Source organism: Xenopus laevis, chromosome 7L, assembly GCF_017654675.1.
Source record: "Xenopus laevis strain J_2021 chromosome 7L, Xenopus_laevis_v10.1, whole genome shotgun sequence".
NCBI lineage: Eukaryota > Metazoa > Chordata > Amphibia > Anura > Pipidae > Xenopus > Xenopus laevis.
Genome location: NC_054383.1, coordinates 55,497,911 through 55,521,801, shown reverse-complemented (window position 1 = coordinate 55,521,801; position 23,891 = coordinate 55,497,911). Strand labels below are relative to the sequence as shown.

General features: G+C 39.9%; 1 protein-coding gene across 5 annotated transcripts in view; it reads right to left on the bottom strand.

Annotated features, from left to right (window-relative positions):
• Nucleotides 1–23,891, bottom strand: part of dlg5.L (discs large homolog 5 L homeolog) — a 206,457-nt gene that overhangs the window by 71,497 nt on the left and 111,069 nt on the right. For all 5 annotated transcript variants that reach the window (XM_018240317.2, XM_018240321.2, XM_018240319.2 and 2 more), the window contains 5 exons: nt 22,616–23,524; nt 19,236–19,365; nt 17,048–17,192; nt 7,118–7,239; nt 5,638–5,712 (listed from right to left, as the gene is read on the bottom strand). In XM_018240317.2, the coding sequence (XP_018095806.1) occupies nt 5,638–5,712; nt 7,118–7,239; nt 17,048–17,192; nt 19,236–19,365; nt 22,616–23,524 (1,381 nt within the window). The remainder of the gene's footprint in view (nt 1–5,637; nt 5,713–7,117; nt 7,240–17,047; nt 17,193–19,235; nt 19,366–22,615; nt 23,525–23,891) is intronic.

Genomic DNA, 23,891 nt, shown 5'->3' with positions numbered 1-23,891 from the left:
CAAATGCTAGCGAATTAACGCTAGCGTTCGGCGCTTCAGCGATTAGTGAATTTGCCCCTATGTGCTTTCAATAAGTTGTTTACTCATTAAGCTACGAGTTGGAGCAAATATAACTAGGACATGTATTTGTTTAAACCTTTATATAGACAGATAGACTAAAGAAAAAAAATTTAGTCCAGAAAATTTCCCAACCAGTATCTATGATTCTTGTAATACAACTTAAGAGTGGTGGATATATATATATATATATATATATATATATATATATATATATATATATATATATATATATATATATATTATATTTCTGTGCAAAATGGAGTGGAGCTCACCCTTAGTCCATGATATAACCAACAAAAAAGTCAAGACAACTCAGTGCAATTAAAAAAATTCTTTACCAACAGGTAACAGCAAACATGCAACGTTTCGAAGCTCCCGCTTCTTTCTCAAGCATAAATGATTGCCATGACATCACAACCTCATTTAAAGCATAGGCAGTACACGCCTCTCGTGATTATGCAAATTGGTGCCCTTATGTTACAGATCAATTCAATCTAAAAAGTCAAACAGCATTTAGTATATTTCAACAACATGCATCATCTCATAAAGATTAGTTACAGGATAAAAGACCTGACTAAATTCAATCGACATATGAAATATTTGATGATCTGCAAAAATTGCTCGGTTGTGTGCCCATACATCTTTTATGTCCCAAACCCTTAACTCTCTGAATCCCACAATAACTTATAGAGTAATATAAACTAGGTAAATGCATATAGGTCATACTCTTTATTCAAACCCCTAGGGTGCATGGTCTGTAATGTATGTATCCAAAATTTTTCTCTTTTCTGGAGTTGTAAGAGTCTGTTGCCCCCCCGACGTGGGGGGGCAACCAATTTGGGCACCAATTTGCATAATCACGAGAGGCGTGTACTGCCTATGCTTTAAATGAGGTTGTGATGTCATGGCAATCATTTATGCTTGAGAAAGAAGCGGGAGCTTCGAAACGTTGCATGTTTGCTGTTACCTGTTGGTAAAGAATTATTTTAATTGCACTGAGTTGTCTTGACTTTTTTGTTGGTTATATATATATATATATACACATACATCCCCCCAATGGTTTATATTTAGCGGATTACTACAGGCAGCGTATGATTCCAATGGGCTTTGGAATATGGAATGTACCCACTGTGGGATGTTCCAATGCAGACTTTTGTAGCTGCTGGTGTGGTATTTTAAATAAGTGCTCCCTGGATCTTATGCTGCTTTTTTGAAGAATCTGGCAGAGAGTTGGTTAGAGTGTGCTGTGATATAGCTGAGTTGGAGGATAAATTGTTGAATATTTTGAAGGTTGATCATACTGTAAATTGGCTACATAATTTAGAGACTGGTGTGCAAAAATATCGCCAGGAATTGATTGATTTAAACAAGCCAAGGCCATCAAAGTAGATCAGGATTATAAGGTTCATAAAGTATATGGGTGGCCAATTTGTAAATCTGTGGGTGAATGGACAGTTAGACATAGATTTAGGAGGGAGAGGTCCATTTTAGGAGACGCCAAAGAAAAAGGAAACACACTAGGTGCGGTGAGGGTAAGTTGTCGGGGCAGGCCACCCAAAAAACAGATACTGTAATATTTAATTTTAGTCAACATGTGCTCACGCAGGGCAAGGTTTCTTTGTACTCATGAATTTTGACATTTGTCACTCAGAATGATGCATTTAAACTGGAGGTGGATATGTTTGGATTTTAACGAATACTAAAATTGAGAGATCATTCGAAGGACAGTTATGAGATACAAGAGAAGTTTGGTCCTGTGAGCACATTTGACCCTCCTAATACTGCTACGTCTATAAAAAACATATTGTGGCATTGTACAAAGAGAGTGCATTGAACTAATGAAAAAACAAAATAGATTTCATTCTAATTTGACACGCCGGTTCAGTGGTTTTATTTTACAGATCATATTATATACAGGAGTTATTACAACAGCTAGCATACACAAAGGTCTATGAGAAATTGTCCACAAATCCCACTGACCTGTTTAAGAGACAATTGGGCACATAACTTCAAATGGCAATGGATTAGTGAGACAGGCTTTGAATTTTTTATCACTGAGTTCGCCAAGTGTCCAATTATATATACTCTTCTCACGGTACACAAAAAATTGTCAGCCCCACCTGGTCATACAATTATATTGGCATGTGGATATTTGTTCTCAAATGTAGCCTCCTTTGTGGATAATTTCTTGCAACCTCTCCGTACTTAAATTCCATCTTATAAATGCAGATACTTCAGCGCTACTTGAAATTTTGAAGCAGCTGGGTCCATTACCAGATGATATAATTTTTGCTACCCTTGATGTATGCAATCTGTATATGATAATCCATTTGAATGAGGGTTTATCAGCTTGTAGAAAGGCTTTATGTGAGGATCACGTGGGTAACCCACAAATTGATTTTTTTGTGTTTTTAATTGAAAATATTTTGACTTAAAACAATTTCAGACAGGAAGTGGGGGCGCGAGTACTTCTTTTCACCTACTCCTGGTCCGAAACTTTGTTCCCACTCTAGCCATTGGCATGTTCCTCCGTGTGCACATCTCTAAATCAGCAGCATTCGCGCCTGATTTCAGATTTGAACAGACTTATTATTTGCAAAAGACTGGCACTGCAGTGGGCTCCAATGTGGCCCCCCTCCTATGTTAATTTGTTTATAGATTCATTTAAAAAGTGAATTTATCTATCCAAGATTTAAAGAACATTTATAACTGTATTATTGGTATATTGACGATATTCTGATTATTTGGCGGGGGGGACTACATTGGGGTCCTGTCAGAATTCTTTATCTACACCAGTTAAATTCACACTAACTTACCACAAAAATAAAAGATTTCCTAGATGAATCTTTCGCACAAGTGATGGGGTGGATACTACATTGTTTAGAAAAGAAACAGACCGAAACACTCTTACATGTCCAAAGTTTTCACCCTCCCTCTGTGTTAAATTCTATTCCATATTCACAATTTCTGAGAGTTTAGGATTATTTCCAATTCTGTAATAGCTGAAAGGCAAATGTGCAACTGTTTCATTGAGCAAGGCTATTTACAATGGTATCTGGATGGTGAAACCTATGTGCTTGGAGGCAGCCAGCCTCTGTTAAAAAGCCAAGTCGCACTGCGACATGAGGATCCTTCTGTGTACTCCCCTCCCCTCTCAGCCCATGTGTGTGATGTCACGAGGAGAGCAGTCACATGGTCTGTAGAGCAGCTACTGCTTTCACTTTCCCACTTCCAGTATGCTCTCTAGCGTCCACCAGCAGCCCTTCTCACACATATGGCTATAACAGCTCCTGCCCTCCGGTAACTTTACTCTCTGCATTCCTTTGAAATAACGTTTGCAGAGTTGGGAGGGGGGGAATTTTACTCTGCTGCTGCCTTCATTTGTTTGTTTGAGGCTGGTTACAAGATAAGGTGATAGAGCTGTGACAGTGTTCCCTCTGCTAACCCACCCCCACAAAGACCTCACTCGTGCCTGCAATGTTTATTTTTTTGATTAATTACCTACTGCCTTCTCTCTCCATTTATGAACCATAGAAAGCAACCCTGAACTATTTAACCCTTCCTAGACTTTATCCTTTCCCCCCCCCCCTGCTTTCATTGTTCTGTTCCCTATCATCAGTCTTTATATGTTCACAGAACAACCCCTCAGTGACTTCTAATATCCTTATCATTTACAGTAGGGGGTACATTATCCCTTATAATACATGAGTGATACTCAAGAGTTCCCTGTATAACTCAGCCTGCAGCCTTGTACCTTTTTATGGTCACAGAACAACCCCTCAGTGACTTCTAATATCTTTATCATTTACAGTAGGGGGTACATTATCCCTTATAAAACATGAGTGATACTCAGAGTTCCCTGTATAACTCAGTCTGCAGCCTTGTTTTAGTCAAAGCAAAGCACTGGTAACAGCAGGCAGCTGCAGAGCTCCTCTCAGTCCACTCAGCAGAATCCTTCTGAAGAGTTGTCAGCAAGAGCCGTTATCTTGATACCTGCCTATTGTTCAATTGACAGGCTGAGCAGACAAGGCTCTGTTTACATTACATCAGTTGGTAGGAGGGAGGGGGTGATACCAATCCAACTTGCAGTGCAGCAGTAAAGTAAAGTGATAAAGTGTTTATCACAGCACAAGTCACATGACTGGGGGCAGCTGGGAAAATGTCAAAATGTCTAGCCCCACAGCAAATTTCAAAATTAAATAAAAAAAAGCCATTTGCTCATTTGAAAAACTGATTACAAAGCAGGATTCTGCTGGAATAGCACTATTACCTGATGCATTTTGCAAAAAACATATTTTCCTGCGACAGAATCCCTTTAAGATGGTTTTTGTTTCAGATTTTACACCGGTGAGTTATCAAGTGAATACTGAGGTTAAAAAACTGTTAGGCAATACTACAATTAGATTCAGGATTGCCATTCACCAACATGCCTCCCTGGGTTTGTACTTGTCAACAGGGTCTTTCACTCAGATTAGCTTATGGTTACGGACCTGCAAGTTGAAAAACCAGGTACCTGTCTTAAGGCGAATTAGTCGGGATGTTACCATTGTGGGGGCTGCGAAACTTGTAGATGTGTACTTACTAGTTGACACATCTTCTCATCCTCATAATGGGAGGAGATTCCACATGTTCACATGTATTTCTGACTATTTGGGCTATTGTATTATGTGCCCATGCGGATTGTATTATATTGAGAAAATGTGTGACATCTTTTCGGACCCATATGAATAATCACAGATCTGCAATATGGCATGTATTGGTCACAGAGAAATCTCATTGGCTAGACAGTTTATGTCCTGCAAACACCCTCTTCCCACTCTTCGTGTGATTCTTCGGACTCATACACTAGCCCCATCAGTAATGACCAAGATGTATTCTTTGTCATGTTATCTATGAACTGGTTCCCATGGTAATATATCTTAAGAAATGTTTATAAGATTTTTTTATATGCTGAATGTCATTACCGCTTCATGATCTTGTGGGGTTGTGGGTATGAATTATGATTCACACTTATTCATTTTAATATGTATTATTTACACATTTTTATCTTAACCCATATCATAGACTTTACTATTGTTGATGGTGGTATATACCTCTCTTTATGTGCATATATTTATAACTGGTCATTATTTGGCCAGGTCAGATTATATAGATAATTAATTGAGATAGAGATTTAATAAGTGAATATGAATTTAATCATGTCCCGGGTGAGATGAAGAGATATTGTGTCTGTGGAAAGTATATGGTTACTTAATTTATGATTAATAATGTGTGTGGTAATAGTTGGGGATATGGTGTCACTATGGGTTTTAGGAATATACGACATTGGGGGTTAATTTTAGTCTTGGTATATTTATATAACACATTGAGTATATTTATGGGGATATCACTTTATACTGCATTGCTTACATGACAATGTAATAATTTATGTTATATGCTGATTATAGGCTGAATTGTATTAAATATATGTGTGTGGTCAGCTTTAAATTTGCCAGTGAGATTAGCCCTCAGCACACTTATTTCAGTGGTTGTTTAATAATAGCTCCAACAATAGAACAAACAAAAACTAGTGCTTACCTCTATCTGAACCCACTGAAGATCTGGGGTAGCGAGGGGTTGAGGGTATTTTAATACGTTCTGTTCTTGAAGAGCCTGTGAATAAAACACAGTATTGGCAAATGTAAATCCTACAAAAGACAGTGGATCCATCTGCTAAAAATTTTTAATTTTTTTTTTTTAACAATTTTTGAAGTTTTACAACATCTCCTATACAAGCAGGAGAGCTGCTAAAAATTATTAAACACCTACAACTTTACTCCTTGAACAAGCCCCATTAGAGGCAGTATTGCTGCAATACTTTTGGAACAGTTTTACCTGTATGAAGTAACCTTGAGGGACGGGGAAGTTGGCCAGGAGATCTAACTTATAGTAACCAATCAGTACACTAAACATTGTTGATTGGCTGATATATGATATAAGACCTGCAGAAAATCTCGGGACTGGTCAAATTGCCAGATTGGCATCAAAAATTATTTTCCCCCTCTAAGCCATATTAAAAGGGCTTCCGTTTTTTGCCTTCCTCTGGAACAACCAGCAGTGATATATAGACATAAAACGTTGAACTTCACGGACATGTATCTTTATTTAACCTAAGTTAAGTTAGTTGCTATTACAATTCCTCCATGTCAGTCAGAGATACCAATGATGTTACTGAACAAACTAAAAAACTCTGGCTGTAGATTACATAGGGGAATATTTATTATGTGGTGTAAAAAACCACACATTGCCAGGCAGCGCTTGTAAAAAAGAAAAGGCATAAAAATGTAAATTTTTGCTTTTTCTTTGAGCAACTTCCGATGGAACTTACTGACAAAGGCCTGAAGCAGTATAAAATAACATGAGAAAATCTGGAGTTTGCATGGTATAAAATAAAATACTAAATAGGCCCCATAATTTTCACAACATCCCTTAATGAAAAGAGTTAAACTGGAAGACAGTGCTAAGCTACAGAGTAAGTGTGCTCTAGGCAAAACCAGTTGGGGTTCTGAAGAAGTCAAAGGGAACTTCTATAGCAAATTGTAAAATATTTAGTTACTTCAATGTTTTTTTTTTTTGCTTGGGACCTGGGGTTTTTTCCAGATAACGTATTGTTCCATAATTTGGATCTTTATACTAATATAAAATCATTTAAACATAAAATAAACCCAACAGGCTGGTTTTGCCTCCAATAAGGATTAATTATATCTTTGTTTTTATTATTACAGAGAAAAAGGAAATCATTTTTATAAATCTGGATTATTTGTATAAAATGCGGTCTATGGGAGTTGGCCTTTTCATAATTCAGAGCTTTCTGGATAACTGGTTTCCAGATAACAGATCCCATACTTGTACTGAAAATATTGGGTTATAATGCCTGTTTGTGGCCAGCTTCAGAAACTCAATCATACTATAATATATTCACTATTTCCCATGAGGCAATTGGCTTGACTTGGCTACAGATGGAACTGGTTGCCTACAAAACAAAGTAATCTTTAACTATCCCTATTAAAATACCCACCAAGACGAGCACTGGATGGAAGAGAGTTGGAACCATGGGGGACTCTTGAGCGTGAAGTGTCACAGTATTCATTTGGGTGCTTATGACTAAGATCCAAGCTCAGACGGCCATGGTGCTGTGCACTGCAGGAAGAGATGTTACAATTATCTGAATAGCTTTTAGAAGACCTAAAGGCAACATAATGTAAAATGATTTCGGTTTACTTTATCCTTTTTTCAGAGTAACACTGGTATGAAAAAATTGCCCTTTGAATACCTGCATAACATTATTTACTAGCAAATGACCCCATTATTGACTGTGTTTAAAGCAATTTTATTGTGGCCAGAAAAAAGTTAATTTGATAAATTCCTCTAGTGTTTTTCAAGAGGATACAATACTCTAATTGAGGCCCTCAATAAGTGTTTTTTTAGCATCCATAATCCCCATCTTAAAGCAGACCTGTCAGCCAGATATAAAAAGCTATATAATAAAAAGTCCTTTTCAAATTAAAAATGGAACCCAAATGAATTTTTTTATTAAAGCATCCATACCAGTTATAAATGCACTTAAATATCTCAGCTGTCAATCATGTTTTGCCTGCCCCACCTTTATGCCTTAGACATAAAGCTTGTGCAGACAATTACTTCACTTTCCATTCTGCATTTCCTAGATATCACTGCACATTCCCACTGCTTCCTTACCATCTAATTTTTTTATATATTCTTTATTTTCCATTTTTGAAATTTAAAGCACAAACATATAACATCAAGTTTGACATTAAAGATTTACATGCACACATAACTTGCGTATCTGTATTATGCATTTTCACATTCTGCAAGGTAGAAATCTAGGTTTAGCCTTTAGTACATATATTGTTTCCATTACAGTAAGTATAAAAATTTTAACCACAATTCTTTAAGTAAAGTTACGTATGCTCGTCTAACATCAATAACAAGGGAGGGGGGGGGACACAGTTCCAAGTCCATACCATGAGTTTCCCTCTCAGCAACTCGAGGGGATATGCTGAACCCGGGGATATAACTTCCTATAAATTATCTCAAGGCCACCCTTAGCCTTCCTGGATGCATGGAAAGAAGGACAGAAAAACAGATTTCGCATTTAATTGACAAGCATATCAGTATATTCAGGGGTTTCCCTAAATACGATCCATGTCGACCATGTGTGGACAAAGCTGTCCTGTGTTTTGTTTTGTTTTAATATGAAAGCAATTCTTCATTGCGCATGATAGAGTTGCGTTCCTTTATCCAATCCCCAATAGGTGGAGTAAGACTTTGTTTCCAATACCTGGGAATAACTGATCTAGCCGCCGTTAAGGCAAAAGCAACCAATGCCTTCCGCACAATAATAGTTTGTGGAGGAGGTATTGACAAGAGAGCCATCCCAGGGTCAATGGAGAGGTCTACAGCCGTCACTTTAGATATACATTTTATTATAGTAACCCAGTAGTTTCGAATCATAGGACACTCCCACCACATATGTAACATATCACCCTTGTGCAAATCTCCAGCATTTATTAGAGGTGTCACCGGGCAGCGATACCATCGGGATAGTATTTTATAATTCGTTTCCTGAGCCTTACAGGCTGTTGCCATTGTAAGTGTTAGCTTAAAGCTAATATCCCACTCTTTCTCTGTTAGCCTGCGCTTGATATCATCCGCCCATTTTGTAGTGTAACCAGGCAACTGGAACTGTTTAAGATTTTGAATGATAGTGTATAACTGCAAAATGATATGTTGTGGTGGTTCCTTAGCTAGACATAAGTCATCAAATGACGTTGTATCCGTTAACAGCTTGGCCTTTTCATGATGTGTTTGGAACCAATGTGCCAACTGGTGATGCATAAATTTAAAGGGAAAAGAGTCCACTGGTTCACTAACTATAGTGTTAAGAGGGGCAATGCCATTAGAACTTCTGACCGAGGTAAATGTCAAAGTGTCTCGTCCATGTTTATGGAGAAACCCCTTACTTAAGGTACCTGGGGGAAAGCTAGGATTGCCAATCAACGGGGTCATGGGTCCTGGGTTACTGGAGATGGCAATTGACCTGGATAAACTATCCCATATAGAGAGCGTAATTTGTGTAACTAGGGGGGACAGTTGTCTATTGAGTCTATCAGATATTTTCAGTCAAGGAAGTGCTGTTATGGGCTGCTTTATCTGACTTTGCTTGATCTGCACCCACAATTTGCCGTGAGTATGATGAAAGCAATCCACTATGCGCTGGCAATTAGCCGCCTGGCAATAAGTTTGTATATCTGGGAGCCCTAAACCTCCTTTCCGTTTGTGGGTAAATAGAATAGATTGTTTCAATCTCGGCGATTTGTTTTCCCAAACAAATCGTATCAAAATTTTATTGACTTTCTTAAACATCCCTGGGGGCGGTTGATGCGGTATAGACTGGAAGTAGTACAAATATTTTGGTAAAATCACCATTTTTATCGCGTTGATCCTTCCAAACCATGTTAGCTTCAACGACTCCCAAGTACTAATATCCTGTTTTAGTTGAGCTAATAATTTATTGTAATTTAATGTGGCTGTCTGACTCAGGTCTTTGGGGATTTGGATTCCCAGGTATTTAAGCGAATGGGTTTGCCAGGAAAACGGAAAGTTTGCCTGTATTCGCTGGGCTTCTTCTGGTGAAAGCGATATATCTAAAGCTTCAGATTTTGTGACATTTACTTTAAAGTTACTGTACTTCCCAAAATTAACCAATTCCGTAAGTAAAGGCGGTGTGGACAAAAATAGAGACTAAAGAAATATTAAGAGGTCATCTGCGAACGCGGCAGTCTTGACCTCCTGGTCTGCGATTTTGGGCCCCAATATCAACGGATTTGATCTAATTGCTTGTAAAAGGTGTTCCATCGCCAATATATATAATAATGGGGATAAAGGGCACCCCTGACGTGTTCCGTTTGCTAAGCTAAACGGTTTAGACAGCACCCCGTTAATTCTGATCCTGGCAGTGGGAACAGTATAAAGGGCCATTACTTTAGCTATAAACCGCTCTCCCCATCCCACCTGCAGCATTGCTGCTTTGAGGAAGGCCCAACTCACCCTATCGAACGCCTTCTCTGCATCTAAAGACAGTAAAAGTACAGGGGTTCTCCCCTTTTGTACATTCTGTATAAGAGAGAAGACCTTTAAGGTGTTATCTCTCGCCTCTTTCCCGGGTACGAAACCCACTTGATCAGGGTGTATCAAATCACTTAGCAGCGGTTTAATTCTGTTGCCCAACATTTTTGCGTATAATTTGGTATCCACGTTCAATAACGAAATGGGTCTATAGCTGGTACAGTTCTTCGGGTCTTTGCCCGGTTTTAAAATTAGAGTGATGGTGGCTTCTAAGAATGTCGGGGAGGGAGGCGAGAGATCTGAGATAGAGTTATAAGCTGCCAACATCACCGGGCTAAATTCCCCCCCAAGGATTTGTATATTCCCACGAGAAACCATCAGGTCCCGGACCCTTTCCGCTTGGGGTTGTGGGGATGGCTGCCTTAAGTTCCTCTGCTGTAAAGGGCTGAGCTAATGCGTCTTGTAATGACGGATCATGAGTCAATGTGCGGGATGTGTTTTTAATATAGTCCAACATTTGTAGGGATAAATTCAAGGCGGCAGGATTGTTGATATTGTATAGTGCTGTATAGTATTGCTTAAAAGTCTCAGCCACCTCCGTAGAGAGGTGAGTGGTTGAGCCGTCTTGAGTTTTAATATGGGGAATGTAGGTAGCTAAGTGTTTCCTCTTTAGCTGTCTAGCTAATAAACTCCCACATTTACTGCCAATTTCATAGAACCGTCCCTTACATTGTTTAATAAATTTCTTATAGCGTTGCTGAGTGAGAGATAACAATTCCTGGCGAGCCTTAGTCAACTCGCCTAGTATCTGTAGAGACAAAGATTGTTTGTGAGAACGTTCTAAGGTTTGAATCTTGTGAATTAACTCCTGCATAATTTTTGCCCTTTGTTTCTTAATTCTCGCTCCGTGTTTAATCAAAGTACCACACAGCATACACTTCAAAGTTTCCCATTTAGTTAGACAAGGGGTAGGGTCCTCTTTATGATCGAGTTCGAAGTTAGTGATCACTTCCCTTAATTCGGCAAGACAAGGGGCATCATTTAAAAAGGATTCGTTAAGGCGCCATGACCAGGTACACATGGGAAGATTGGGGACATTTAGGTCTAAATGAACCGGGTGGTGATCTGAACAAGTCTGTGCACCTATCTCTGTGTTTCTAACCCAATCCAGAACATGGTGGGAAATGAAGAGGTAGTCAATCCGACTATATTGGTTATGTGGAATAGAATAATGGGTATTATTATGTTGAAATCTCCAACTGTCCACTAATTGATGATTTTGAAGAACAGTTTTAGCTTTTTTTAATTGTCGGTCGGGGATATTCGATTTCCCAGTGGACACATCTAGTAGGGGCTCCAGCGCTATGTTCAGATCACCACCCACCACTACAACTCCCTCCATCAAATTGGACAAAAACTGAAACGATCTCTCCAAGAATTGGGGCTGCTGAACATTCGGAGCATAATAATTTACAATGGTCATAACAGATTTTTGGATCTCAATTTTAACTGCAAGTATACGTCCTGAATCATCCTTCTTGGTTTCGATCAGGTGGTGTGTGCAGTTTCGGTGTATGGCTATCGCTGTACCCTTTGTCCTAGCCTCTGGATTGTCATTAAAAAAACAGGTAGCATAATATTTGTTTGCGAACACAGGCCTATGACCTTCCTTAAAATGCGTTTCCTGCAAAAGTAGGATATCAGTTCTAGACTTGTGCATTTCGTATAGCAATTGTGACCTTTTTTTCTGGAGTGTTCATGCCTCTGCAATTTAGGGTGGAGATCCTTATATTAGCCATTATCAAAAATTATCGAAATCCAAATTGCAGGGCATGAACTCCTCGGATATCAGTTATAGACTTGTGCATTTCGTATAGCAATTGTGACCTTTTTTCTGGAGTGTTCCTGTCTCTGCAATTTAGGGTGGAGATCCTTATATTAGCCATTATCAAAAATGATCGAAATCCAAATTGCAGGGCATGAACTCCTCGGGTTCAAGGGGTGAAACATTCGGAACTGTGTCAAGGGAATTGGGATTACACATACAAACAGTAAACATAAAACTACGTACAGAATTGTAATCATGAGTATCATGCCCATGTTTTCCCTAGTGTGGGGAGCAAAGTCGGGCGCCAGTACCATGTTGTATCGGGGAGCACACTAGAGTGGAGTGTAAGAGAGTGGGAGGGGCCTCCAAAGCCTTCAAGAATAAATTTGAGTAATATTTTTTTTTTTAATTTTTAACTTGGAAAGTAATGAGCAGTCGTAGCACTTTGAGGGATTGCTAGACAAAAAACGAAATGGTACTTAGTCAACCCATTGTGAACCTGATGTGTATCTGCTCAGGCACCGCATGGTTACGGACATCGAAAAGTAGTGACATTGACATTCTGGGGCCTCCTGTGCAGAGCCACATCCAAGCCACGTCTACCGACCCCAGAAGGCATACACGGAGTACACCAGCTCAGCAACAGCAGTAGTGACTATGCACTCCCACATAACTTCAATACGTAACATTAGATTGTGCATTTGAGGCTGCTAACAGAAAAATAGGGGGAGAGAAGTGAGGAGAGGAAGAATAGAAATAAACAGGAGAGAAAAGGGCATAATCTTAATCTCACGTCTCCCAGGCCGCAGTGCAAGGGCTGCCATCGATCACTAGTTTGGTCCCATCGGCATCACTTCCAACTTCTCAGGTATAAGAGTCTTTCCAGCGAGGAGATGAGAGATGCAATATACCTCAGTCACTCTGTTCCAAGGAAAAGCTGTGTAGAGGTGTCAAGAACCTGAACAAGGTCGGAATCTCTTACGCTTCAGGAGGCCCTCCTCTTCGGTTCCCAGGCGAGTTGATTCCAATCCGGAATGGAAATCTGAGGTAAACTGAGCCGTTTTGTGAATCCCTCCAAGTCCACTTGTGACCTGAGCACCGCCGTTCGTCCTTTGTCAGATGCAATTAAGGCGAATGGGAATCCCCACCGATATTTGATGCCCTTGTCTTGCATGGCCTGTAGTAATGGGAGAAGCGATCTCCGTTGCCTTAACGTGTATTTTGAGAGGTCGGAAAACAACTTTAGTTTAGCGCCATCAAAGTCTTTTTCACCTTTATCATTTGCTTTCCGCATAAAAATGAATTCTGCAGATGACATCCCTCGGATATTTTGCTTCTGGGTTGAAAGGCCGTAATTCACGGTGTACACAGTCCATTTCCAGGTGTGTACCGTTTGGCCGACCCAGTAAGTTATTGAAAATGTCCTGGATTGAGACCCGCAAGTCCTCCGGCCCGGTAGCTTCTGGGAGGCCTTTAATGTGAATATTATTCTGCCGGCTCCTATTTTCCTGTTCGTCCAGGTGTTGTTGTAGCTGGAGCAGTTGCCTTCACTGGGTGTCAATCACTTCTTGCATGGACTCCGCCTTTTTGGAGTGTTCCCCATGTTGATCCTCAAGCCTTGTGATTTTAGCGCCCAAATGTTGGATGTGTTGGTTAATAGTCGTTATCTCACCCCGTAAAGATTGCTCCAATTGAGCCATCTGCATGGTAAAATCCGTTTTTGTGGGGAGATTGCCAATAAGGCTCCTAATGGCCTATATATCTGAGGTATAAGCATCTTGTGTGGGTGGCAGGTGTGGATGTGCCATTGCGTCATGCGACATTTTTGGCTTCCCCCTCGTGTCCTGGCTATTTTCCCCTGCTAGTCTCCCTTCCAAGATGCAGGGACCAGTGGACGGGTGTTGCGGTTGTGGATTACACACTGCCGCAGAGTAATCAGGAGGTTGGTCTACGCAGCAAGCAGACTGCAGGGCTCGTGTCTCTTGGGCCTTGTCCCACTCCCCGCCGTCACCACTGCTCCACTCTAGGGAACCCTCGGCAATAGGCGTATGGGAAGTAACAGTACTTGACCTTTGGTGTGCCGGTGAATCTGTTCCGTCACCCGTCTGTGGTTTGCGCAGAGGTGTCGTGGAGCTGGAGGTAGAATTACCGCTTTCTCGGGCTACTTCTTCAACCAGGTCTGCTTCCCAAGATGGCTGCCGCTTGCGGTCTTTCTGACTGCCGCTTCTTTGGTGTTGAAGAAGGATTGTATTCCGCTCTTAGAGGGTATGTCTTGTCGGGGAGATTTCGCTTTTTGTTTCCCTCGCTTTGTCATCTTATAATGCAGTTTTCTTGGCTTTGGAGGCCCTTCGTCTCGGGAGCTCTCAGTACATGCGACTGCTCAGGTACCCCTTACCATCTAATTTAATATTGCTTGGGCATGTGCATCAGGTCCCCTATTCTGGCGCATAAAATTTTTTTGGGATAATGAAAACCTTGCCTAAATAACAGTGTTTACAAAATGGCACCTGCCTGCTTGCTGTGATTGTTCTTTTCCAGATTAAAGGGAACAAAACTACATAAATGTAGTGCAAGTAAAGTTTATCTTGCTTTACTAACATGATAATATAAGATTTGGAAATATTTTGGAAATATTTCTTAGGGTAACAGGTCTGCTTTAATAGGTAATGAAAAGAGCTGTCCAAGTATATGGCTGAATGAGTCGCATGACTGGGCAGGTAATATCAGCAGCTATACTTTGTTTCGGAGGGACAGAGGCAATAGAAAAGGAGGAGGGGTATTTGTGTTTGTTAGGTAGTACTGTATTTAAAAGCTTATATAAAGGAGGAGGTTATGTTAGATAATGACGGGGCAGAAGTCTTATGGGTAGAGTTCTTCACCAATTGTAAAGAGTCCTGCAAATTAATTGTAGAAGTATGCTATAGACCCCCTAATGTAAGTGAGGAGGAGGCTAAGCTCCTGATGCAAATAGAAAAGGCTGCTAGTTTGGGTAAAGTAATGGGGGATTTTAATTATCCAGATATTGACTGGAGCAACAGTACTGCCAGATCAGTTAATGGGAACAAGTTTGTAAACATGTTGCATGACAAATTTATGGCACAGGTTGTTGAGGAGCCAACCAGAAAAAATGCTATTCTGGATGTAATGATCTCAAATGACCCAGAACTTATAGCAAATGTGCAAGTCATTGAACCCCTGGGTAATAAGGAATAAAGGAATTTAAAAACTACAAGTCTTTTGGGACAGAAGCTACATTTTATGAATATAAACACTATAATAAATGTTTTAATCCAGAAGGCAAAGAAAGGAAATGAAGAGTGCATTGCGGCTGAGGCTAAGACTAACCCCCAAAAAGCATGGTTGTAACAGATACAGAAAAAGACAAATGTGCTAAATCAGTGTATAGTGTAGTTCTTCAGTGTATACGATAGAGAAGTCCGAGTTCCCAGGCTCACTTCATAGCTGCACTGATGGCTCACCTCAATCAGTGGCTGACTCAGGATATGATTCATAAAGCTTTAATCAAAATTAATGTAAACAAGTCTACAGGGCCTGATGGCATACGCCCTGGGTTCAAAGAGAGCTTAGTTCAGTTTTAGACCAGCCCCTATTTCTGAATTTCTCAGATTCACTTTCATCTGGTATGGTACCTATGGATGGGAGAAAAGATGATGTCATTCCAATATTTAAAAAGGGATTACGATCTCAGCCTGGCAATTATATACAAGAAAGCTTGACATCTGTGGTGGGCAAATTATTTGAAGGCTTGTTAAGTGATCACATTCAAAATGTGAATGGCATTATGAGCAGCAATCAGCATGGCTTTATGAATGATAGGTCATGTCAGACAAATTTGATTCATACCGTGTCTGACAAACGACTGCTTTCTAAACTGCTTTCTGTTGGGCTTAATGAAGTCGTTTGCATATGGATAGCAAACTGCCTAGGGTGCAGAGGGTGGTTGTTAATGGTACATTCTCTGCTTGGATTAAGGTTCTTAGTGGAGTTCCTCAGGGTTCGGTATTGGGTCCACTTTTATTTAACTTGTTCATTAATGACTATGGGTATTGTAAGTAATGCATCAGTGTTTGTTGATAAAGGTAAAGTCATGCTCCTAGGATGTAAAAATATCCGAGCCACTTATACCCTTAATGGGACTGCACTAGGCAAATCCATTATGGAAAAGGACCTTGGAGTCCATGTAGATGATAAACTTGACTGTAGCAAGCAATTCCAGTCAGCAGCATCAAGGGCAAATAAGGTCTTGAACTGTATTAAAAGGGGCATAGATATAATGCAGGAGGGGTTAATTCTTCTACTTTATAGAGCACTGGTAAGGCCCCATCTAAAATATGTTGTACAGTTTTGGTCTCAAACAGGACATTACTGAATTAGAGAGGGTACAGAGAAAGGCAACTAAGGTGGTAAAAGGTATGGAACATCTTAGATATGAGGAAAGACTGGCCAAATTGGGAATTTATTTTTGGTATCTAGGCCATGCTGTGTGCATGGCAATAATAAAGGATTATTAATAAAGTTGTTGCATATGTATAAAATAAATATATTCCATACTAATCAATGAATAATTTGCTTAAACAAACATTGAATTATGCCTTTGCACCAGGTCCGGACTGAGAATTAAAATAGGCCTTGGCATTTTAGATACACAGAGGCCCAATCAGCCCACATAGAGGCCCAAACAACCCCCACCAGCCCACTAAATACTGACTTTCTATTGGACCTTATAGCAGCCCCTCTGGCATTTGCCAGAACCCACAGATTGCCAGTCCGAGCCTGCTTTGCACCATTATCACTTCACTTTTCATATATCTTATTCTATCAGCAGTTCAAAATAGATCCTATAAATAACCTCAGAATAAACCAAATGATAAAAAGGGAGGTGTGCCAAAAAAAAAGAAAAAAAGAAAAACGTGCATGGAAATGATATAGATGTAGTTAGTCAACACTGATAAATAGCGGAGCAGAGTAAACACATTACTTTTAAAGTTGTGAAATTCTTTTAAATTCTACCTTGAATGAAGATGTTGTTGACAAATTTGATTTGTAGAGGAGGGACAGTTACTATTCGGGACCCGATGACTCCATGCTGTGTAGATTGGATTCCTCAAAACTGCAGTCACGGCAGGACATGGAGCCAGGCTCCTGGGCACTGTGCCTAGAACAAAATATCAGCAATATTTTTTTTAAAAATTCTATAGGTTGAATGTGAGTTAAATAGAGTGATTAAATCTTATTGTAATGTGCAGTAAAATAACAATCTTTTATTTTGCTTTCAGGCAGCTACTGCCTCACCTGTTAAATTCTTATATCCAGCTGAACAAATATGACACATATACTCCTATTTCTCTTGCTGGGTGCTATACCTACCCACAGTTAGTGCACATGAGCATCAACACTACAAATGATTTATGACTTAATTTTGTATTTTGAATGCTGTAACTTGCTCCAGCCATCAGATTAACTGCTATTTTTAAGGGTAAGGGGGTTTATATTTACAAATGTATAGATCACCTTTATTGTATAAGTTGATTCAGAGAGTCAGCATATGGGGCAGTTTTTCAGTAGCATATTCTAACTGGCAGAAAAAATGCCTAAAATTACTCATGCTCTCTCAATAAATCGAAACGAAAGTCACCTTTACTAGCAGAGTTGACCAGTTTTCATTCCAATAGGGCTATGGCACACCTAGCATTTTAAAATGCCCCAATATCATGCCAGACAACACAATAAAATGCATCTTGAGTAACGCACATGGACTAGTGATATGCAGACGTCCCACACAGGCACATAATAAAATGTAATCCACCCGATGTGACATAAGGCTCAAAAGGTGTTCAAAGGAGCACAATGGCTAGTAACATGCAAAAATGTTGCCAGCCTGGACTGCATATGTACCAATGGGCATTTAAGAGTTAATAGGGTTAATAAGGGGAGAAAATTGAAATGTTATATCTGTACGGTATGGGATCAGTTATCCGGAAACCTGTTATCCAGAAAGCTCCGAATTATAGAAAGGCCATCTCCCATAGACTCTATTGTATTCAAATAATCCAAATTTTTAAAAATGATTTCCTTTTTCTGTTTAATAATAAAACAGTACTTTGTACTTGATCCAAAGCGAGATATAATTAATCCTTATTGGAATCAAAACCAGCCTATTGGGTTTATTTAATGTTTAGGTGATTTTTAATAAACTTAAGCTATCAAGATCCCAATTACTGAAAGAACCGTTATCCGGAAAATCCCAGCTCCCAAGCATTCTGGATAACAGTTACCATACCTGTACTATACAAAAGAGTTCTTAGTGTCCTATAAGTCATAAAATGTTTATTTGTCCTTTAAAGGGGTTGATCACCTTTAAATTAATTTTAGTATGATGTAGGGAGTGATATTCTGAGACAATATGCAATTGGTTTTCATTTTGTATTATTTGTGGCTTTTGAATTATTTAGCTTTTTATTCGGCAGCTCTCCTGTTTGCAATTTCATCTAGTTGCTAGGATCCTAGCAACCATGCATTTATTTAAATGAGACACTGGAATATGAATAGAAGAGGGCCTGTGTAGAAATAGGAGTAATAAAAAGTAGCAGTAACAATATTTGTAGCACTTTAGAGCAGAGTCAGAAGAAGGCGGCAACTAATTCAAAAAATATATATAAAAAATAAAAACAAAGGACTAATTGAAAAGTTGCATAGAATTGCCCATTCTAGAATCCACTAACATGAAGGCGAACCACCCCTTTAAGGAGTTGCTCACAATTAGGAGGAGGGAAGATTGCCACATTTACTGTAATCATAAACGCACCACCAACACTTGTGATAAATGGAGAGACAGAAACTCTGAATTGTTGATGGTGCACTGTTGGTTACAATAAATGGGACAAGCAGTCTTACTGCACGATTTTGAGTGCATGTGGGTCTTTGTTTATTACGAGTCAAACATTTCCATTTGGCAATGCACTACACAGGCTATGAAATTATGGCTGGATGTGAACCAGCAGGCTGTGGAATTCCCCAATTGAAAATTGGTATATATATATAAAAAAAATACTTTAAAAAAAAAATACTTTAAAAAAAAAACATTGAAAACGTTGGACAGCTCTGCATTTCAGAATGAGAAAGAGAAGTGGATTGTCACTTGTACTGTAGATAAGGCATTGAGATGATATCCTATTTTATAAATCATACAAACACTCACCTGACATGGCAGGCCCATACAGGGAAGCTGCAAATATATCACTATGCCGTGGGGAGCGAGTAGGAGAGAACCGGATCCACTCATGAGAAAGCTCTGGAGAAAGCCTTTCCTCTGAGTTCATGGAGAACTTCTGTGTTTATAATATGACAAAGGTAAACCAGAAAGATCAGCTCTGAAGTCATACAAAACACAAATTAGTTTTGACTGGGGTTATGGAATTCCATAAAAGATAATATAATAAAAGAGGCAAAGTTTCCCAGGTGAAGTAACACCCACACATTAAAACAGCAATTAATAAGAAATTTGCTTTTAAGGATATGGCCAATAAATACTGTAGGTCATTAAACCTATAATATACATTGCACCTTTTATAACATTACTCCCTGTAAGGCATACTGGGAGATAGACATGCTCTCCTATAGACATGCTCATTTAGCTCTCATGTAACAATAACATGGCTGTGCAAAGGATTACATGCACAAAGACAACTAGGAACCAGCATGCCAACAAGTAGGAGAATGCATGGTCTCCCTGTGCTCCTTACACCTTCTACAGGTGATAAGGTGGAATTATGTACACTCAGGGACTAGAGTTGCATGGAGGATTAATTAAAGGGATTCTGCCATAATTTTTATGGTCTACTTTTTATTTCTAAACTATACTATTTGCATTGCAAATAATTCTTGAACCAACAAATGTATTTTTTTTAGCTGTAATATTGGTGTGGAGGCAGCCATCTCAGTGCACTTTGCCTGATCCTGAGCTTTGAGAAGGAGCCAGCACATCAGGATGAAACTTTGTGACAGCTATAGGTTTCAGATGGGGTTTTTTTGCCTTCCTCTTGATCAACTGGCAGTTAGGCAGGTTAAAATAAAGTTAAAAGGTTGAACATGTGTCTTTTTTCAACTTAACTTACTATTTTACTATGTATTGTTTCTCCCCTTCCCATTGTAATATGGGTCATGTTTGCAGTGCTACCACCAGTGGTAGACACGAGAATAGCACCCAAGCAAGAAAAAAAAGCAGGGTGTTTCCTGCTTTGGTGCTTTTAGCAATGCAAACAAATCCTTCAGGTGTGTTGGATAGCTGCTATCTGGTTAGCTGCCCATTGTTCTGTTGATAGGCTGCTGATGGGCTGCTGGGGAGGGAAGGGAGGGAAGGGAGGGGGTGATATCACTCCCAACTTGCAGTTGTAGCAGTAAAATTAAAGAGTGACTAAAGTTCTTAGGTCATGTAGTCAGATCCGGGGAGCTACAGCAGTTTGCACAGCTGAAGGAAGACTTTGGCTTGTAAAATCACATGTTTTTTAGATCCTTGCAACTATGCCACTTGCTCTCAGCCCAGTTTTCAGAAGAAGTCCCCGAGGAGTCTCAGAAAAATTCTGAGATGCCCTGAACTTGTGTGGTCACTTAGTTGGTTCTATACCCTTCTCCTTCGGGATGACTGATCCGCGCCAACACTTCTGCTAGAAATGGAAACCCGAGTTCCGCCAGTTAAATGAAGGGGACTGGAAAGAAAATTTGAGCCAAATCCCTGAGACTTGGATACATAGGATACATATAAAGATAGGATACATATAAAGTTTCTCAACCATGTATACCTGACACCTCACAGACTGGCCCAGATCTGTCCTGGATGCCCTGATGTATGCCCCAAATGTAACAGAGACCAAGGTAATTACAGACATGTATTTTGGGATTGTCCTGAAATCCAGTGATTTTAGATAGAGACGTTGCACTATGCAGAAGCCAAGCTTGGACTCCCCAACGTACGTTCCTCAGAACTTTGCTTACTGGGAATAACTGAAGGATTATCTCTAAATTCCAGCGAATGGATATGCCTTCTGTAACTTCTTAATTTTGCCAAAAAAGCCATCCTGATGACTTGGAAGGCGACAGCACCTCAAACTTTAAATTTCTGGAAAAAATTAATTAATAATGTTCTTCCAAGTCAAAAGTTAACTTACATGGCTAGTGGCTGCCCAGGAAAATTTGGGAAAATATGAAACGCCTGATTGGGGGAGATCCAAAGCATTTAAATGTCTTTCGCTTTCCCTCTGCAGGGGGTACTATGTGTTCTGTGTATATATGATATGAAGTGCGTTGACCCAGTGGCTCATAAGGACAGTAGCTGAACTCTACCCCTTCTTCCACTTTGGTCTGCCCATTTAGACATATCCACTCCAACATTATTCTGAGACACCCAAAGGAGGTCTATCCCCCTCCTCATTCTTTCCTATTCTACCTCGGAAGTTTACCTCTTTCTATACTCCCTTCTTCTTCTTCTCTTTCTATATAAAATGTTTTAAAAAAAAATGCAATAAAAAAAATCTTTAAAAAAAAAAAAAGTGACTGAAGTTTGTCAGAGCAAAGTCACATGACCTGAGGGCTCCTGGGAAACTGACAATAAATCTAGCCCCATGCCAAATTTCAATGAGAAGCATTTTCCAAGAGATTTGTCACCTGCAGTTGTGCATTTTTATTGCAGGTGATAAATCTCCCTGTTGGCCATCACCCTTAAAGGAACAGTTCAGTGTGAAAATAAAAACTGGGTAAATAGATAGGCTGTGCAAAACAAAAAATGTTTCTAATATAGTTAGTTAACCAGAAATGTAATGTATAAAGGCTGGAGTGACTGGATTTCTATCATAATAGCCAGAACACTACTTCCTGCTTTTCAGCTCTATAACTCTGAGCTATTCAGCGACTTGAAGGGGGGCCACATGGTACATATCTGTTCAGTGAGTTTGTGATTGATCCCAGTGGCGTAACTACCGGGGGAGCAGGGGGTGCGATTGGGCCAGGGCCCGCACCCCCTCAGGGCCCCCCGGGAGCTCGCACGCCATTCTCTTCTAAGGTAAATGCGGCCGTACGGAGGGGGACGGGGCCCGGCTGCAGGTCCCGCGCCAGGGCCCGCCCCCCTCTAGTTACGTCTCTGATTGATCCTCAGCATTCAGCTCAGATTCAAAAGCAACAGATATGACCTATGTGGCCCCCCTCAAGTCTATGATTGGTTACTGCCTGGTAACCAGTCAGTTTGAATCAAGATAGCTGAAAAGCAGGAAGTAGTGTTCTGGCTATTATGTGAGATGTCCAGTCTTTATACATTACATTTTTGGCTAACTAACTATATTAGAAACATTTTTTATTTTGCACAGCCTATCTATTTACCCAGTTTTTATTTTTACACTGAACAATTCCTTTAAGACACAATCTCCTGACAGGAGAGCAGTGTGGGAGAGCCACACCTAGTCATTACATTTCAAGGGAAGTAAAGTATGATGAAATAGCTGATCAGTTTTTGATGTTACAGATGTTAAATGAAAATAATATTTAAATATTTTTTTCAAAAAGCCAAAATCTGCATATCTGTCTACCCACCTGAAGTGCATAGTGAGGTATAGGCATAGGTGCTAATCGGTGCCTCAGTGCTGGTGCAGATCTAGGTCTTGCCCTTTTTAATTCTGGTTCCTCTGCTCTCTGCAAACAGCCTTCTACATCGCCAGCCCCAATGCAACCTGTCAAAGGGCAATCTGTCCCATCTTCATGGCAACAACTGCTAATTCCCCTGCTATGATGCACTTTGTGGGAAGTTTCAACTGGTAAAGGACCAGGGGAAGGGCTAGTAGGTGGAGACCCGGCTGTTACCGTGGATTCAGAGGCTGAACTGGATTGATGTCTGTGCTTAAACTTAATAGAATCACTCCGTTTTGGTGGGGTGGGTGGAGTCGGTGGTCTTTCAGTCTTTGAAGGTTGGGGAGAATGACCAAGCACTTGTACAGGAGGAAGAAATTTTATTTTTGGTGGAGTCTGAGGCCTCTTGAAAGTGTCTGGATCAAAAATGGATTTCCGCTGCCTGGGCCTCTTAAAAACTGTGAATTCGCTTTGCGAGTGTCCTGGGCTCACCATTACTTTCGGCCATGTGTCACTGCTCCGCTTTTCAGTTGCAGTCTCCACTAAATCATCTTCCATAGCATCAGCAAAACCTAATGGATGCCCCTCCTCGTCCAGCATATCATAACCTTGCCCCACAAATGCTTCACCTCCTAGGGAACTCAGGCTATGTTCTGAGTGACAACTAAGTTGAAGGGCACTCTCAGATTCTGTCCTGTCACCCATCTTTTTTTTAAATTCCAAAATGTCTGGGTGAAAAATGTCTGTCTGGGTGGAACTGTTGTTCTTTAGGTTTCTTTTATTCTGAGCATGTATATTTGGAGGAATAACGTGACATGACTCTTTTAGGTTCTCAAAGAGATTTTGCCTACTCCATGAAGTGTTAGGAGGCACAACCTGAAAAGTTAGAGAAAAAGATTAAAAAGTTAGTAATCTTCATACTACCAAATTTAATTTAGTCACAAAATTGTAAGGCACACAGCATGATATTTTCCATATATTGACAGAACAGTACACAGTTCCTCTCTTACCATAAGCAGAAGTCACAAGAAACAAAATACACTATCTGCAATATATGGAAGTGAAAAAAAAACAAGTACCAATATTTTTATTGCTTTTAGGAGAAAAGAAAAATGAACAAGAACATATTTACAATAACAACAGAAACGGTACAATGTACAGAGATGATTAAGAAAATATCCAAGGCTGCTGTTTACATGGCTCAGGGCCTGGTCCTGCAAGTATTCTTCATGTTACAACATTG